Source organism: Anser brachyrhynchus (genome assembly GCF_964034855.1).
Source record: "Anser brachyrhynchus genome assembly, chromosome: 9".
NCBI classification, from domain to species: Eukaryota; Metazoa; Chordata; class Aves; order Anseriformes; family Anatidae; genus Anser; species Anser brachyrhynchus.
In genome coordinates this window covers 1755162-1772815 of record NC_137703.1, presented here as the reverse complement: position 1 = coordinate 1772815, position 17654 = coordinate 1755162, and the positions used below count along the sequence as shown (strand labels likewise).

The window sequence follows — 17654 nt, the reverse complement described above, 5'->3', positions numbered from 1 at the left end:
TTCTTTATCAGAAGCGTTTTCTTGTGTTTCCCTCACAAAGGCACTGGGGTTCAGCTGGAGAATGCTGGGGGAAAAAGGTGCAGTTAGGAAAGTCTGTTCTCATTTCCAAACGTCTTCAAGGCTTGCTGGCTTGGGGCTGTCATTCATAAACCCAGTCAGTCTGTCCATCCATCCCCACTCTGCAGCCAGAGGGCTGTACGTGTATGTATGTGTCAGATGTTTTCCTAGTGCTTGCTTCCCAAAATGAGAGCACTGGTGGCAGAGCTGCTGGAGTGACGGTGTCCTAAGGAATTAAATCTCGTCCTACATCTGCAGGAAGATTTGTTAGCAAAGGCCATACCATGATTCTTTATCGGAAAAAAATATTTTTTTCTAAAATGTTCTGTGCTGTTAATATATTATGAGATATTGCCTAAATTTAAAAACAAAACAGGACAAAACCTTGCCAACCCTCCTGAGAAATATCCTGAGCTGCCTTTATCAAAACAAACAAAAAGGCACACTTCATGATGCACTCAGTATTCACAGTTGTTCTTTTTTGGTTTTGTTTTTTGTTTGGTTGTGTGTTTTTTTCCAAGCATGCTTTGTTTCCACTATTAGTAATTTGCAGTGTTTGGGACTTCTTAATAGGCTTCCCAACTGTGAGCGTGACTTGTTGAGACGCTGTTGCTTTGAAAGTGGTGTGTTAAAATTCTCATTTGTGGCTTTCTGTGTCCATATTTCACAGATTGAGCCATTCAGATGTTTGCTCCTAAGGGGGGCAGAAAGGAAGAACAAAATAAGCGGGGTGGGGTAAAGGGAAAATGAGCTTATTTTTGAACTGCAGAACTAAGTAAATGTTGCCAGACATCCCTTCATTCTCTAGGAGGATTCTGGTTGCGGAGTTTCTGAACGTTGTACGGGTCAGGCTGGTTTCACCTCTGAACACCTGTGGGATGTGGTTACTCATTCGAGCCTGGGTTCCTTCGGAAAGTTGTGGCCCCATGGCTGCACAGAGCTGGGATCTGGGAGGGACAGTGTGCTGTTTTCCATCCCAGGAACCAGCACGGTACCCTGAGGTTTTAGTTTCCTGAGCCTGTTTCTTTCCATGCGCAGAGTTATTTTAAAATATATTTTTCTTACTCTGAGTACATTAAGTCCGTACAAACTGCGTGTACGTTTGTCAAACTTTTTAAACCACAGACTTCTATAAACTCTACAATTAGCTCTACTTTTGGTTTATGAAAATAATGCAATAAGTCACTGTTTAGCAAGCTTGAAAGAATAGTTTAAGTTCAGCTGAAAACCTTCTCCCTGTGGGACTATCAGGAAAAGAGGTTTTTTGCTTATGCAGATACAGCACATGCAGTTTCTAATCCAGTGTTGTCAGAGATGTTCAGTGTTTCTGATCCATCTGACAGAGATGTTGATCTAGAAGATGTTTCTGAAAATGATTAATCAACCTCTATGAAAATCTCTGCTGAAACATAATTATTTTAGCAGACACGTAACAGGGGTCAAGGGCGGAAATGCAGTGTCAGCATCCCTAGGAGCAAAGTGTGCCAGAGCTAAATCTCTGCTTTCTGCTTTCTTAGGACAGAAAATGATATTGAAATAGAATCGCCTGTACCACTGGATGATTTAAAATCTGTTATGAATGGAAATGAAGAAGAAGAAAAGCTTCAAGTTAAGATACAGGCTTTTGAAGAAAAAATAAACATCAACAACAGTACTCCTGGCTCAGTAAGAAGATACAGTTTAGGCCAGGTTTCTAAAGAAGAAAGGAAAGACATGAGATTTAACAGGTATGATTCTGTAAAATGCATGAGTGGTTTTTGTGAGTATCGGTTTTGTAAGAAAACTTGGTTCAAATATTGAGAAATTGGTCTGCTTGCATGATAGCTATAGGCATCCTAAGTCTAATAAGAACCAAGTCTCATATCTGTGAATTTAAAGGCTGGTGAAATCTTTCAAAGTTACTTTTTTAATCAGTTCTGTGCCCTAAAATAGCAGGAAGGACAGTAAAATATTTACACACGGATAATTGTAGAAGGGAAGGCATAGAGACCTCTCCTGGATGTTTCTGCTAACGGTATACATCAAATCCTGTGTCTGTGGGTCTGCCTGGGCTCTGTGCTGGGACGAGTGTGACTCTCCCAGGACCTGGGTGAGACAAGGCCCCTCATTCACCAGCACCCACAAAGTTCTTTGGCCGTGTGTGCTCCACGGGTTCACAGCCAAGGCTGCTTCTTCCTGCTCCAATATCTCTGGCAAAGACTCTGCTGTGAACTTGACAGCAAAGGTAACCGCAGCCCTGGTAAGGCTGGGACACTGCCTCGTCCCCTGCAGCTCTGACAAGGGCACGGCCACTTGTGTGCCCTCACAGCCAGTGTCCCTGCAAGCACACATCACCTCTGCTTGTGCGCTTTCAGGCACTTCTTTTCTAGCCTTTTGCTCTTACAGAGACTTCAGTTTTATGTTTGGCATACAGATATGGGGCAGTGAAGAAATGGAGGCTGAATCTTGGTTCGGGTTCAGGTTTGGTGCAGTTAAATCTCTGCTGGATGGCATTTTTATGATGTGATCAATAAAGCACATGCTGCAATGCTGGGGTTTTAAGTTCCTTGCAGATAGGTTGACTGGCTCCTTCCATGGCACGCAGATGTTGTGATATATGGGTATTATTTAGTTTCATTTGCTTATTAAAACTGGCTTGCATTTTGCTTTTGAAATGCATATTTATCAGAAGGTATTTGCCTCTGGCTAAGTTAGCCTTGCACTCTGCTCTCCGAACTGGCTGCATAGAGGTAACTCGGAAGAGCACATGTTCAAATGATTTCTGTCTCGTTGCTCAGCATGTTGTGTTCCACCTTACCTCTATTCCAAAGCACTTCTCCTTCCTTACTTGCCTTCCAGGTCCAAAAGCCTTGCTTTGCATGCAGTCCGCATGAAGTCGGTAAACTTAGACAGTGGACAAGATGAGGAGAACGGGGACGTACCTGCGGGTGTCTCCTTCACCGAGATCTACATTAGCCAAGAAAATGACAAGTTACCTTTTGGTGTTGATACCGAAGAAATGCAACTGGGAAATTCTTTGGTTTCACACCAAAGTATTGATTACACGGAATCAGAAAATTTGCCAGAATCTGCTAGAGAAAAGGCCCATGAAGAAAGCGCAGAGGTGCTGAAGAGTCCTGCAGAATACCAAGACAAACTCTACTTGCACTTGAAGGAAAACTTGGGTAAAGTGAAAGCATATGTCATGGAGATGGGGAAGAAAATTCCTATCCCTGACCAGTGTGTTATTGAAGGTAAGAGGCCTGAGCCTTTCAGGCTACAACTTTAACACGACACTGAATGTCATTACAGCATTCAGGCAAATGGGCAGCAAAGATCCTATAGCACAGAGCTTATGGGTGGGGAGAAGCTAAGTTTTATAAAATAACACCATTCACAAATTGTAGTATTTGGAAATCTTCCAAGACTTTTGCTGTTTTCCTTCAGGGATATAGCGCAGCTCTCACTTATCCCAAACTCCCAGGAAAATTAAAACCTGAGCCCTCCAGAAGAGGGCAAGACCTGTCACAGCCCAAGCAGAAGAGCCGGGGCTGCTGGTGAGGGCTGCAGATACCTGCGGGCACTCCTGCAGGGCACAGGACAGGACTTGTAGCACATGCTGGTACTTAAACGTCCTTCTTGGCCTGCTGAGTTGGCCTAGAGCAGACCTGGATCTCCCTCCTTAACATGACATTGTTAAATCAGATGAGTTACAAGTTACACCAGTGATGAAGCAGGTAAGGAACCTCCCCGCGGCATGTTCTATCCCTGAAAAGAAGCTACTTGAAAGCAATAAAATGAGATCCTGGTGCTCCAGGTTGGGTTGGATACTACCTCACCGCTTCCCTAGGCTTCTTTAATGTTTCCTGCTTTCATCAAGGGCGGGCAGGTATCTGTTTTTAAGTGCCAGAAGGTTGGTTTGTCTGCTTTTGTGAGGCTGCAGGGTGAGGGAGGGGTGCAACACGCTGCAAAATAGGTCCTTTATGCTCTTTGAAGGAAAGTTATTTAGGTTCGGTTGTAAGCCTCTTGCTTATACTGAGCAGTGGTCGGTTACTTTAGCACAGTTCTGTGTGCATCTAACCACTTGTCGTTGATTGTGGGCACTTCACAGTCCAACCCTTCATGGGTCATGTTGATGGTAAGGAGGAGCTGACTCTATAAATTAATTTGCAGTTGCTTAAAATGTCATCTTCTAATACTGTGTAACTTCCATCAAATGTCTTACCAGCTGTTTGTTTACTTTTTCAATAGTCAATAAGTGAAAAGCAGGCTCCACCCATAAAAGGGATATAATGATATATTTTTTAAAATTTATTCTGCGGGAATTTCTAAATAATGACAAGTGTTAGGTCTACTATTTGAAATAGTTATTTGTTAGAATTATTGATGAAACTTTTGTTTCATAAAAATACAATAGAAAAGTAAGAGTGAACAATCCGTCTTGAAGCGCTGAATGCTGTGATCTTGCATTAATCACGTGCACTACAATGAATATTTTTAAATATATTGCTCCATTTCCTTTCTGAAGTACCTATTATGGTATGTTCTAAGCATGTGACTATTTCAAAATTCGTTCAAACTATTGTAATTTCCTGGAAATCCGCAACTAGCATTCTTAGGGAAATTCTTTGAGTAGGGACACATGTGCAGAACTGGAGATTTATGTGACTCATTCTAAATACGCTCAAAGAACTGCAGTCTGGCTCCTTACACAGGGGACAGCTTTGTTAATACTTCAGATATTACATAAAGCACTCCATCAAAGACCTGGCAGTTACTGGACTTCTATGATTCCCACACACTATAAAGACTCATTCAAATGTATCTGTTTTTACTTTTCAAATCAAATGTTTAGAAAATACTAAGAAAACGTTGGAAAATATTAACAGATTTCTAAATATTTTATGTTGGTTTATAGGAATTTTTGAACTGGAAATTTAGTCCGTAAAGGGGTTAAAATATAAAAAGATAAGCACCTCAGAGCAATGTCTCACCATGAAAGAGAACTGGGAGGAAATAGTGGCAAATTGTGTTGCAACACAGGAGTGCTGCAGATTGCTAACAACGGAGAGTGCAAATTTCCCCCAAATTCCACCATGTTGTCAGAGTCGTGCCTTTCCTGGGCTGTCAAGTGGCAGCTCGCGTTCAGGTCGAAAGCGTCAACGTCAGTGACAAGAACGTCTCGTTAGTGATGGGCCAAATTCTGCTCAGTGCACTTGAGCAGAATTCAGAACCGTGCTTGTACTGCTGATGCCGGAGGTGTTTAACCTTCGGCCGGACTGCCTGTGAACATGGTAAATTCCTCATTGCTTAAAACTGAGACTGGGTGCCGTCCCCAGAAGTATGCTGTGAGGCACAGGGGCTAGGAGAGAAGCAGTTTGCACGCTGTTTGGGGCGCCCAGGCTTGGTGGACGCAGCGTGGTCAGGCCCGGGGGCAGCAGTGCCGAGCGTTAGCTCCCGTAAGCGGGGAGCTCACGAAGGTTCCCCAGGTACGACGTGAGTGCCCTGCAGAACGACAGAGGACGTTCAGCTCGGTGCTCGGCAGCAGGCAGAAAAGCAAATGGACCAGGGAAGAATTAAGAACAATAGATACCTCATGACGACAACGTTATGTCGTTGTCTGCATGAATTGGGGCTTGAAGGGCAAGGCAGACCTGTTAAGGGGAGCATGAGCTTAATTGGAGACCTCGAAATGAAGAAAAATGAACTGGACTGGGACTGCACACTGCAGAAAAGAGAAAGGTGATGGGGATCTGTAAAATCAGGAGCGACAGAGAAGACTAGCTGGGAGGCTCACTGTCTGTCCTAATGTGTATACTAGAGAACAAGTAGTGAAGTCAGCAGGAAGCACATTCAAAATATACAAAATAGGTGCCTCGTAACACCTAATCGGATGCACGTAAATAAGTGGCAGAACTGATTGCTGCGGTGCACTAACTATACTGAAGGTGTACCTGTTTTCAGAAGCGATGAGGTAAATTCATGGATTAGAGCCGTTCAAGAGTTACCAAAATAATACCTCCCTGCCGCTGGAAATGCCAGAGCCACAGCTGGAGGTGTGAGGTGAGTGGAAGGGAAATTATTGCTTGTCCTGTTCTTGCACTCCTCACCTACAGCTTTTCCTCACCCTTTGCGAGCGAACACCAGGTTACGGCACTGGCTGGGCTCCTGCTCGAGTCGGAGTCGACATCCCACCCACCCTCGATCCCCGAGCGCTGCAGGCAGCTGCGTGCAGAGGGAAGTCACTTGATTTGATCCCTCCATAGCTGGAGGACGTGCCCTGCAGGTACTGCCCGAGCACTGGAGACAGCAGAGGGAAGCAAGAAGGGTGCCCACGGGTCAGGGAAGCATGGTTTGTGAGGAAAATTGGAAAAAAAAATGCACTTAACTGGAAAAGGAGAAGGCTGAAGGAGGATATGATAATGGTTCTCAGCTATGTGTAAAACTTAAAGGTACAGCCCATGCTGAACAAGACAATGAGCTTTAATATCAACAAGAAAGATGCAGCTTAAACAGTAGGAAAAGCTCTCTAGAAGCACTACAAGCTTGTGCTGCCAGAGGAGGTTGTGGAGGACTTCTGAAAGCACATTAAAGACACCTGGAGAGGCTGGCTTCTGGGTTTGACACAGCTGAAGAATGGCTGGTGGCCCCTCAACCGTTCCTGGTTCTTCTACACCCACCCGTTGGTTTAATAAAAGACATTACTGCTTCTCATCCCTGCCTTACGCTACCAGCCAGCCTGTGGCTACAACTCCAGCGTCACAGGCACTGGAGACCGAGTGTGGGTCGGGAGGCAGATCTGCCGGCCGCTCCAGTTCCCCTGCGTGTCTTTGATTACATCTCTGCTCCGTTCTGCAAATTTCCTTTTTTTGTTGATTCATGCATTTGGTATGTATTTCATAGCCGTGGCAAAATATTTTTCCTTTACAGGATGCGTTTTTTCAGGCTCTTTGTTGATTTATAAGCTCATTCAATTTAAACTATAGTCAAAATTTATGAAATATTGACTCGAGTGATGGATTTTACAACTCTGAAGGGGATACTGGTTAAAAACCGTAAGAGGGGATCCACGGTCAGTCTGTGACAGTTAATTTGAAGATGCCTCCCGTGCACATTGACGTGTCCTCAGCTCTGTTATCCCATTTGGTATTTACAGTTTTGGGCTACATGTGCGTCAGGCAGAGGAGAGCTGTGAACTGGATGATGCTGCTACAGCGCAAGCAGGGTGCAGAACATCTTAGGCTAAGGAAATGGTCAAGTTGAGAAGGTTTTGAAGAATGGACAAGATCCAACAACCTACTGGGTCCGTGTGTACGTGCATAAGTGAATCTTTTGGGACTTACACTGCAGTGTGAGAGGGGATTTAAAATGGTGCATAAAGAAGGCATCTGAAACCACAAAAATCCTTTTATTTTAGGTTGTTTCAGTTTGGGGCTGATGGTTTGGTTCGGTTCCCACTTAGTTTCAACCACCTTGCATGGATTCTCATCTCTGCTGTGCTTTAAGCAACTTGAGACATTCTTTTATATCATGTTCATCACTTTAATCCTCTTAATCCTGTGGACCTTTTCCTCAAAAAAAAAAAAAAAAAAGAGGCCACTGTATTTGTCAAATGCTTTAGCTTCCACGGAGCTAAGCAGTTTTCATCAGCCCATATTTTTCCAGATGGTTTGTGATCTTCTGTCTTATCGGTACCTCCGGGATCTTGCTGATGGCAGCAGCCCAGAGCTGTGCCTCTCTAATTTCCTGAACACTCCCCAGCTTTGCTACTGCTTTTCAGCATAGGCTGGGAAGGATTTCCACCACCTCGGTGCCACTGGAATTTCAGTGACCGAGAACAAGAAACCGTGTTCTGTGTTGGTCATTAATGGTGGTGTGACCTGCCAGAGCTGACCTCAGGAGTGCCACAACACCCAGCCTGAATCAATATCTTACCTGGTTTAGTCCAACTTCTGCTGCGTGCAGCATGGAGCTGGTGGCTCCGTCTGCTCTAGCCTCGCTGGGCTTCACCCCGACCCCTGCATGCTGGGTAAGTCTTGACGTATTCTCCTTTCCCAGACATGAAGGCATAGCGGATCAAATGGCGTGGCTGCAGGGCCTGCCCCTGGCAACGAGTGGCTGGTGTCAAACAGTTCCCAGACACGAGCCTGTGGAACTGCTAATTTTGGCTATAACTTGAGGGGAGATCCCTGTCTTTCCTCTAGTTCTAGGGGCTCTTCAGACAATTGAAATAAAAACACCACTGTTATTGCCTACAGCTCAGTGCCAAGCAAGCCACTGGAAAGAAAACACGGTGTGTGTGCGCAGAGGGCAGTGGAGGATTTGTGCCTCTCTACCTCAGAAGGACCGAGGCCAGAGACATCGGATGCATCACTCAATTCTTGGGTGCTGCAGCCACGTTAAAAATTCAAGGAACGATGTTATAGCCGCTTTATAGTAGCGAGCCGCTCCTGGCTCCTTGTTGCCCTGCAGGAGGAAATATAAACAGCAAATATTTTGTGGGCTTAACGACAGAACTCTGATAAAGGAGGCGGCGGCAGGGGAAACAGGTTGCAATATCTGGCCCGAAATCTGGTTGTTGTTATGTTTTATGCTGTACCGAGAGCTAATCGGTACCACATGACGGAGTAGATGGAAAAGCTCGTTGGTCCCCTGCAGTGCTCGCCTCTGCACCGGGCCGATCGATTCCAGCATTCCTTCGGCCCGGCCTGATTGGGACCAGATGCACCTCCGCTCCCTCAGCGGCACCACGGCGCTGCGCGGGCTCAGGCCAGCGTTTCCAGAGATCAGCCCCGTTTCTGCTAGGCCAAAGAAACATTAGTTGGTGTTTTATCCCGTGGAACTGGTATTAACGTTCAAATCCATCCCAAATGTCAGGTGAGGCGGTGAAAATGGAGGCGTGAACGCGCGGGCTGGCCCTTGTGCTCGCGGCGATCTGGGCCCTGGGCTGCGTAGAGAGCCCCCGTGGTGCGGGGGGCGTAACGGGGGTGTGGAGGCGCTCGTAGCGGCCTGCCCTCGCGTCTGCGGTGACAGCAGCTGGTGTGCTGGTCTGGAAGCCTCCTCTGGAACAGGCCGACCCCCAGATGTGATTTACCTGGTGATAGCAGAGGGGTTCCCGAAGGGGATTTGTTAGCGCTCCTCAAAGGCAAACCGGAGGGCTTGGACTTGGGAGCGGTGGTGGGGACCAGGACGGACCCTGTGCTTCCCTGAGGCGCGCTCTCAGCAGGACGACAGCCCTGCCCTACCCTGCCCTGCCTGCTACACCTGAGCTCCGATTTCGGCAGGGGAGAAGAGCCCTGCATGGCTGGTGCCCGTGCCATGGGGCAAGCACCAGCCCCCCGCCAGGCTGCGGGTGCCGAGTGGAGGTGGCCATGGGGATGGGGACATTTCCCCAGGACCTGGCTGTCCTGCATGGACATCGTGGGCTCTTTGCGCTTCAGTCATCGATTCAGGCAGAAAGGGAAGCGCGCTTTTGCAGCTGAAGATGGGATGACGGGAGAGAGGTAGACCTTCCCAGATGGCACAGGCTTTTCATGACCCTGACGGGGAAGAGAAGGAGTCAGAAAATGTTATGAAGTTAAGCAAATCTGTATGTTCTCATATATGGCTTTTACCACTCAGATTTGAACTCTGCGTACTGACTGCATTGTAGCGGGCTCCCCGAGCCCATTGACATCGTACCTCTGCATTGTAGTTTGGGTGACTTACTGGGGGAAGTGCCCATTGAGCTGGGTTATGGCATGCATGTAAAGCTAGTAGTGCTCCAAAAAATAATAGTTTATTGAAGCTGACTGCTTTAAAAATTACTCTTTTCTCCTACAAACATATTTACTGTTTGCATCCTTATCTGTAATCTAAACTGAAGAGAAAAGGAAACTGAGGAAGCTGAAAATGGTTTGACACTTAAGAAGTTTTATCCATTTCTTGTTCTCCAGTTTCATGTTTATGGGTGGGTTTGAGTCTATTTGGGAAATTTATGAGCATACTTTTACTCCTATTAACAGACTTTATTTAATAGTAAAGGATTACCACTGTAAATCAAATAATGCGTGAATTGTTCCCAGAACCAGTGACTCTGTACCTACTTGACTACGTTACATCCCTCCTGGCTACCCCTGCATGGTAAGCTGGAGTAAACAACAAGCAACAACTCTGACAAATTCTTGTGCTTATATTCTTTTTCCCCAGGCACAAGCACTTAGTAGTGAACTTTAAAATTGCAACATATATTCTCTTGTTTCTTGTAGGAAAAAAAAACAAGTTGGTGCTTATTCTCTTGCTAGGAGTTTAGGACTTGCCAGCAGACGTGGTGAGAAGTGCTTCCTGACCAGCAGTCATGTTTTCAGGGGAGCCTGGTCATCCTTTGGTGTCTTTTGGCACATTGACAAGTGCAAGAGGTTTTTCTGGCCCAAGTAAAATGACCATATCCATTGTCCAGCTCCAAGGGCTAGCACTCTTAAGCTAGTCCTAAAACAGGTCTGTCTGTCGGGTTGTCTTCTTTTTCTGCAGTTAAAGCTTTTATGAGCCCGTGTGGTAGTCACAGCTCTGATGGCTGAAATGGTGTTTCCATGAATCCTAATTTAGGTCAGATGGGACAGGACACTAAATGAAGTGTTTTTCTAAGTTGTGTGTGCTTTCCTGTTATATGAATTCAACTGTTTTTTATTCTCTGATTCAGGCCTGCAAATGATTTATTTTTACTCATCTTAAGCAAAAATCTGTTTGCTCCCCTTTCCTAGCTAGCCTCGTGAACCTGGTCCCTGTTCAGCCATCACATTCCCCTTTGTCAGCCGCTCTGCACTGCCAAATGCAAATGCAATGAGTTGTTTTCCCTAGAAATGGCTGCCTTAAAGTTTCACAGGTGCAAATAGGTCTTGCTATGCATTATCATCTCTGCTTTAATTCCTCTGGGATCAGCTGGGATTACACAAGGTTGAGATTTGGTTCATAGTGTTTCATAGATCATTGCAATGAGGGACTGGAAAAAGTATGCAACATAGCTTACCTAAAGCTCAGCCAATGTGTGGAGATGTGCTTTAGGAAAGCCCAAAAATGTATCTTCTTAAACTGTATATACTGAACACGTAAGTACATGTAATTTGTTAATTCTACACTGGTTTTGGAAGTACCTTTTCCATTCTCAGAGCGTCTGAGCACAAGTATGAACACGGATGTGTTATGTGCGTGCTTCGCTCCTAAATGAGCCTGCCACTCTTCTAGCTTACCCAGAAGGTACAGCAAAAATGGCCTGCTGCAATGGGTGCTTTGAGGTTTAATTCATGGTTCTCTGGGATCCTTGAATAAGATGCTATAAAAGTGTAATGTTATACTAGTAATATCAAGAAGCAGTTAATGTTACTACTCTGTGCTGCAGTGGGATGTAGTGCGGGGACTCTGAATTGAAATCCCTACATGAGAGGGAAAATGCTTGTAAAGAGTTATATTTTCACTTCTGGAAACAGTGCTTTGGTTTAGCTTCTTAAAAATGAAAATGTAGCATACAAGTGTCTAACAACAGCTGGGTGGTAGGATAATACTATATAATACAAACATTTTGGGGGGCGTTTTGAACCAGAAAGGCTCGATAGCCTGTTGAGTAACATTTACAATATCTGCAATGTTTTTATGTGGGATGTAGAAGAAGAGAACTCTATTGACATGGTTGCAGTTCAATGGATGCTGTCAAATTTCGAAGGACCGTGACTCACCCTGTGTGATTTAGGATTAGTTTTTTTTAGTTAGAGGTCTGTCTCTGAGGTTGTTGGTGGGGACGTGTGCTCCAACGGGCTGCTGGTTATCCTGCACTGGTGTTCTGCCGTGTCTGTCGATCCAGTGCGTCAGTCTTGCATGTCGGTCTCTGATGCTGCTGCTAATTAAAATCACCATATAGTTTTTTCCATTTTAAACGTTTTGTGAAAAGGCACAGCGTAACTAGTTGTCTGAAACGGTGGCAGCTTCATGTGCCTGGATGATAAGAAATTCATTTAGCCTTGCCTATTCAAAGATCTCCCACAAGCATAAGAATAAATGGCCATGGTAGTGACATTGTGGTTGGCAGTTGAGCAAAGTACAGTGAAACGCTGCTAGATAGGGATCAGGGTCATCTTAGTTTTCATCAGAAATAGGTTTATTATTTTAATATCACTTCCCACTAACTATGGGATAGCTGAGATTAGCTGTTGTGTGTTGAAACTAGCAGTTCCATGCCATCAATTTAGAGCTGCGTGTAGTAAACTTTGGCTTGTTACCAGATATTGCCACATTCAGCATATCAAATGTAGTAGAAACTGCTATGAGTAATTGCTCATCTCGTACCAAAGGTTTGAATATTGTCTGAATTGAGTAGGAGGCTTTTTTCACTTGGTATTGACAGATGAATGTTACTTTTTTCCAGGAATTAGCTTTCTGCTCAGCCAGCACGGGCTCCAGTGCTTGAGCTGACGTTTATTTTGGCATGCGTTATCAGCCTCAGCATTTTTTCCATGTCATCCAGTGTCTTGCTAAGCGTTTTCTTAGATTTTGGTGTCCCTCCATATATCCCATGCAGTTTTTTGTTCTGTGGCCTTTGGGAACCTCCTTCGCGGTCCTACCGAGCACAGTCCCACCTAACACCAAGTGCCCTTTCTCAGCTGCTCCCCGGGGCTCCGCCGCCCTCTGCCCACAGCTGCAGCGGCTTCTGTGGCAGACGGCACGGCTGGGGCTTCATCGGCTTCGTGTGGACGTGATGTGGGGGACAGGAGCTCCGGCTCCGGGCTCTGCTGCCTTGCACAATTGTTTAAGGCACTCCGGCGCTGGCCTGCAGCCTTCGCATGCCTCCCAGGTTTCTTGTCAATTCCTCCACTTGTAATGAAAAAAGAAGCGCCGTGCTCACTGGAGAGGAAGGCAGTGACTGCCAGCTCCTTTGAGCAGTGGCAGAACGTGCTTTATGGTCACTTTTAGCTAAGAGCGATTTCCCATAATGAAGCATTAAACTTTTCACACACGTGGACCAAAGCCAAACCTCTACGTCTGGGGGAGTATATTGAAATTAAGGTTCTTTGTTAGCATCTGCGATGCATAAGCCAGGGATCTTTAGTTTGGACCATGCTGGTGGAGGAGCGTTCTGTCAGCAGGCTCCTTGGAGACAGCGTTTAGTTCTGTGCTGTAATACATCCCAGGACTTAGGGTCGGTCTAATTAACCCCTTCAGTTTCCCAAATTCCTCTTGTATATTGAATGTGAACACTGTCAGGTTAGTGGCTTGGGTAATTAGATTAGACTCAGGCCTTCCCCACAGCTGCTTAGCCAAGAGTAGCGGATTTTCTGCCCTATCTTTTTTCCTGCTAAGGTGGGAGTGTTGCTCGCAGGCACGGTACATTTGTGATCTGCAGCTAAGGTAATTTTCTTTCCAGGATTATCATCTCAGTTTAGCAGCATTAACATCTTTGTTAGCTTAACTTTAAGCCTCGACTTTCCAGTGCTGAAGGCTTACGATCATATGCTTCCCGTATTGCCTCACTGTAGATCTTGGTGCTCCTTTGAATTTCGAGTGGGTTTGTGCCCAGATGATTAAGAAAGCCCAAACAGCACTCCCAGATTCGTCAGAATTAGTCAAAATGCACAACTCAATGTTACCTTCTTCAAAGAGCGGTCTGCAAATGCCCAACGCCTGGCATCAAGCTCCCCTTCCTGCAGATTTCTCCCTTCTTCAACCAAGGCAACGTTCCTGGGTGGTTTCATTTTTTCAGACCTGCCCAGGACCTCCCAGAAGCCGGGAGCAGTGGCCCCACTTCAGCTCCTCTTCCCATCACTGTATCACAGCGAAGGAAACTTCCTCCAAGTTCCTCCTCGCCTCCCAGCTCGTCTCTCTGACCCTCTAGCGCCTGCAGCTTTCCTTTCCGCGCAGCGTCACTCGTTCTGGCCCCGCGTTGGCTCGTGCACCTGCCTGTGGTTATGGACTGATGAGCAACCCGGTGGTGTCCAGGTAATCCAAGCTTCACCAGCTGTAACGCTGTCAATGATAACTTGTGAGCCTTACCCCGAGGAAGGAGCACTGTTCTCACCCCTTTCTGACTGCCTGTACAGTCAGTTTTAGTTCTTGCCTTCACTTCCCAACACGATGCATTGCCTCGGCCCCTGTTTCCTTCCCCACAGCGTGTGTGGTGCCTCTGCTGTTCTTTGTGGACTCTAATCTTCCTCTGCCTTCACATCCCAGACCTTTTCTCCTTGTGGCAGTGGAGCCCCAGCAGTCCCCACTTGCTGCAGGTGACTTCCTTTCCTCGACAAATTCCAACAGCTTTGTCAAAGGGTAACAGAGCAGGTTCCACGTGCCAGCTTCTGAAGTTTCTCCCAGCCCCTGACAGCCACCTGCTCTCTCTGCAGCACACTGGGCAGGTTCAGGCAGCCCAGGCTGTGAATTTGCCACATATTCTGTGACAATTTGACCCACTGATATTTTGGTTCTGGGGACCCAGCCTTTTGTGCTTCTGACAAATTCATTTCTCACGCAATGCTTGGATGTGAAATACTGTATTTATTACGTTTCTCTCTTGCTTTCACATCTTGGTTAGACGAAAAATGTTCGCAACAAGTATTTCAAGATGGTCACAGAGGCTGGACATAGAGGCTGCCTCCCAGGAGCCTTCCTTCTTGCTGGCTCCCGTTGTCAGCAGGTCCACAGCACTTCCAAAATGTTACCGCTTACTGTTCCGATTAGACTATTTCCTTGCAGCATTTTATTCCTACACCTTCACTGCACTGTGACTCACCGGGACAGCACGAGACCGAGTAACGCTCCTCGCACAGCTGGCCCCGTGTCAGCCACCTCCAGTGAACGATTCACGCCGCGGGTGCTGCGCGGGGAGACCCGCCTGGTGGCTCGCAGGAGCACGCGTGGGCTCGCTGCTTGCCTTGCGCACGCCTGGCTTCCCCCTGCGGGTGCCGGCAGGACGGAGCCTCAGGAGAGGTCAGGGAGGGGGGCTCTGCACATGGATCACTCTATACCAGCTCATCGGCTGCTGCAGGGTGGCTTGTCTTCTGTCTGTCTGTCCGTCTGTTCTGCCTGTGGCTAGGAAGCAAGCGCGGCAGCAGCCGCTGGGACTGGTTGTTCCCCCCCGTCAAGCCCAGCTCTCCAGCTGGGTGATGTGGGTGCAGCACCGAGGTCTTCACTTAAGGATCTTCACCTCCTGTTTTCCATGCCTTTTACCTTGGAACACTCATTGTTCTTGTTCAAAGGGACTATACAATGATATCATTATTTTAAGCTAGTAAAGCAGCCTGATGAGGTTATGCCTAACATGCTGTTATCATTACGAGGCGTCATCCAGAGACAGAAAATGAAGGTTCGAGGTCAGTATTTTTCAAAAGCAGGATCGCATATCTCAGGGGCTTTGTTTCCAGTTAAAACCAGCATGGGAAGTTCAAGTCAGGTAACGTTACGTAGCTATAGCTTTTGTGCTGAGCAGATGGTCCCAAAGGGCGCTTTTGGATCCCACGTAAGCGCTGTGGGATTTTGGTCGATAATGTTTAGGCACAGATCAGGTGTGACCAGCAGACCTGCACCACACGTGGTTGGGAAGAAGTGGGGTTCGCAGAGCCCTTAGCCATTTCCTAATATGGGATTATTTTTTTCCCAGCAAACTCTTTAAAGAAGCAATTCACAGTTCTGACAGGTCTGCCTGGTTCGATAAGCTGCGAAGCAGTGCAGAGTATGTGAGGTTAATGGTAACAGCCCGTGTGCTGTCTTGTACCTCTTGTATTTGGGTGCGAGTGACTGCTATGGAGGATTTAAAGCACCTGAGACAAAATTTCTCTAGTATTGTCCCATGGCTTGTTCTTAATTTGATGGCACAGACACAGCAGTGCCCTTCTGGATGCCACAGGAGCTGGTTTGTGGGTGCCTGATGAGTGGAAGTGTAACGAGCCTGGGGTGCAGCAGCACTGGAAGTGCATCCCCACTCAGCACGGGCACTTGGCTTCTGTCTTCTGTGCAGCTAATTTTAATATTCTCTATATTTATTTCTAGATACCGTGAGAAACTGCGTAGCAAAGCTGTTCTTCAGCTGTCCCCTGAAGGGCCACTACTGCCTGTACAGTAAATCCAGCTTCACCCTCGTCAGCCGGCAGCCCCCGCTGTGGATCCACATCATGTTTCTCTTCCAGCAGGTGTGTGCAGTACGGATTAGTGGCACCTCTGTATTTTTCATGCTGTACCTGGAAATGTACCTGTTTTAATGGTTAATCTGTTGAAATGTGCTTCTAATCCACAGTGCTGTTAATGTGAATTTTTGTGAGCCTTGTGATTTCTCAGAGAGCTGTCAGGTTTATTGTGGGTCTCACCACGGTGGGTACACTACAGCAGGTTGAAGTGATTTTGCAGTTTAAGGATTTCTATTGAATGTAACAAATTCAAACTGTCTGTAGAGATTACAAAGCCTGAAGAGCACAATGTGGGGCCAAACCTTGTTGTCCTGATTCAGGCAAAGCTTGCAGTAAGTCCTAGGTGCTGCTCTGCTGCTTTGCACGTGAACAGGAGAAGCACAGTTGGTTCGTGTGGAAGCAGAATCGACCCCAGAGACTTCAGGTGACGTTCAAGGGGCAGCACCCACTGGATTTTTTTTTTATTTTTTTTTACTGTGGAAGTTTTGACTGAGTGGGATTTGCAAATTAGATCAGTGCTGTTCACCTACCAACCCTAAAATTACTGTCCAAATCTTAATGCCACTTCCAAGTGCGGCCCCTTATTTGGACGTGTATGGGATTTCCTAATAGGTTACAAATAGTGTGAAATTGTAAAAGAATACCTTACGTTCACAGTTCAAGATGAAACAAAAGGTTTCTATAATAAAATGATCAGGTTTGTTTTCTTAACCTTTGTAGTATTGGCCATTGCCATTCACCCCACCCTACTGCAGACTTAGAAATACAAAGGATTTATCTGAACCTTAAAACATGCTTAGTGAGTTACTGTAAAGCTAACAGGTCAGGTCACTCCTCCCTGTGTTTGTTCCTAGAAATAAATACAGAAAATATTTTTAAAAAAATCCAGCGTGGTTGTTACTCGTGGGTAACAGGCAACAGGAAGGAGAGGTCAGAGAAGAGAGATAAGGAAGCAGAAAAGGGCAGCAGCAAAACCAAGAACAAGAAGATGATAGGGAAGGGGAAAATAAAGGGGGTGAATGACTCTGTAAAAGAAAGCCTGAAGGAGGAGGTTGGATTTAAACAGAGCCTAGAGAGATTAAATAAATTATGTCACGAATGTAACATTTTGTTCTCAATGAGAGCAAGGGAAACAGATGTTGAGAAATACGCGCACAGCACTGAGAGGCACAGAACTGAAGGAGGAGAAGCAGGCACGAGGAGGGCAGGCACACCTCGCTCGCTGCCCCGACCCCACCGCCGACCCTCGCCCCACCGGTGCTCCGTGGGCTCACTCAGCTGCACCGACGGCACGCTCGCTGCTCACGCCCGCAGTCCCCCACACCCAGCCTTTTCCTGATGTCTTTCATTGTACCTGCTCTCCCTCTCTACTCCTTCCTCGATCGCTCTGAATTCAGCACTGCCGTTTCTCGTTGGGAATATCAAGCCCCGCGTGCTGCCCAGCAGACAGGGGAAGCGTGCCTTTCCCTCCCTGTCCTCGCT

General features: G+C 46.5%; 1 protein-coding gene across 10 annotated transcripts in view; it reads left to right on the top strand.

The window, feature by feature from the left end:
* The window catches only part of VEPH1 (ventricular zone expressed PH domain containing 1), an 89173-nt gene that overhangs the window by 49840 nt on the left and 21679 nt on the right, over positions 1-17654 (top strand). For all 10 annotated transcript variants that reach the window (XM_080604783.1, XM_080604784.1, XM_080604782.1 and 7 more), the window contains 3 exons: positions 1575-1784; positions 2896-3290; positions 16039-16178. In XM_080604783.1, the coding sequence (XP_080460909.1) occupies positions 1575-1784; positions 2896-3290; positions 16039-16178 (745 nt within the window). The remainder of the gene's footprint in view (positions 1-1574; positions 1785-2895; positions 3291-16038; positions 16179-17654) is intronic.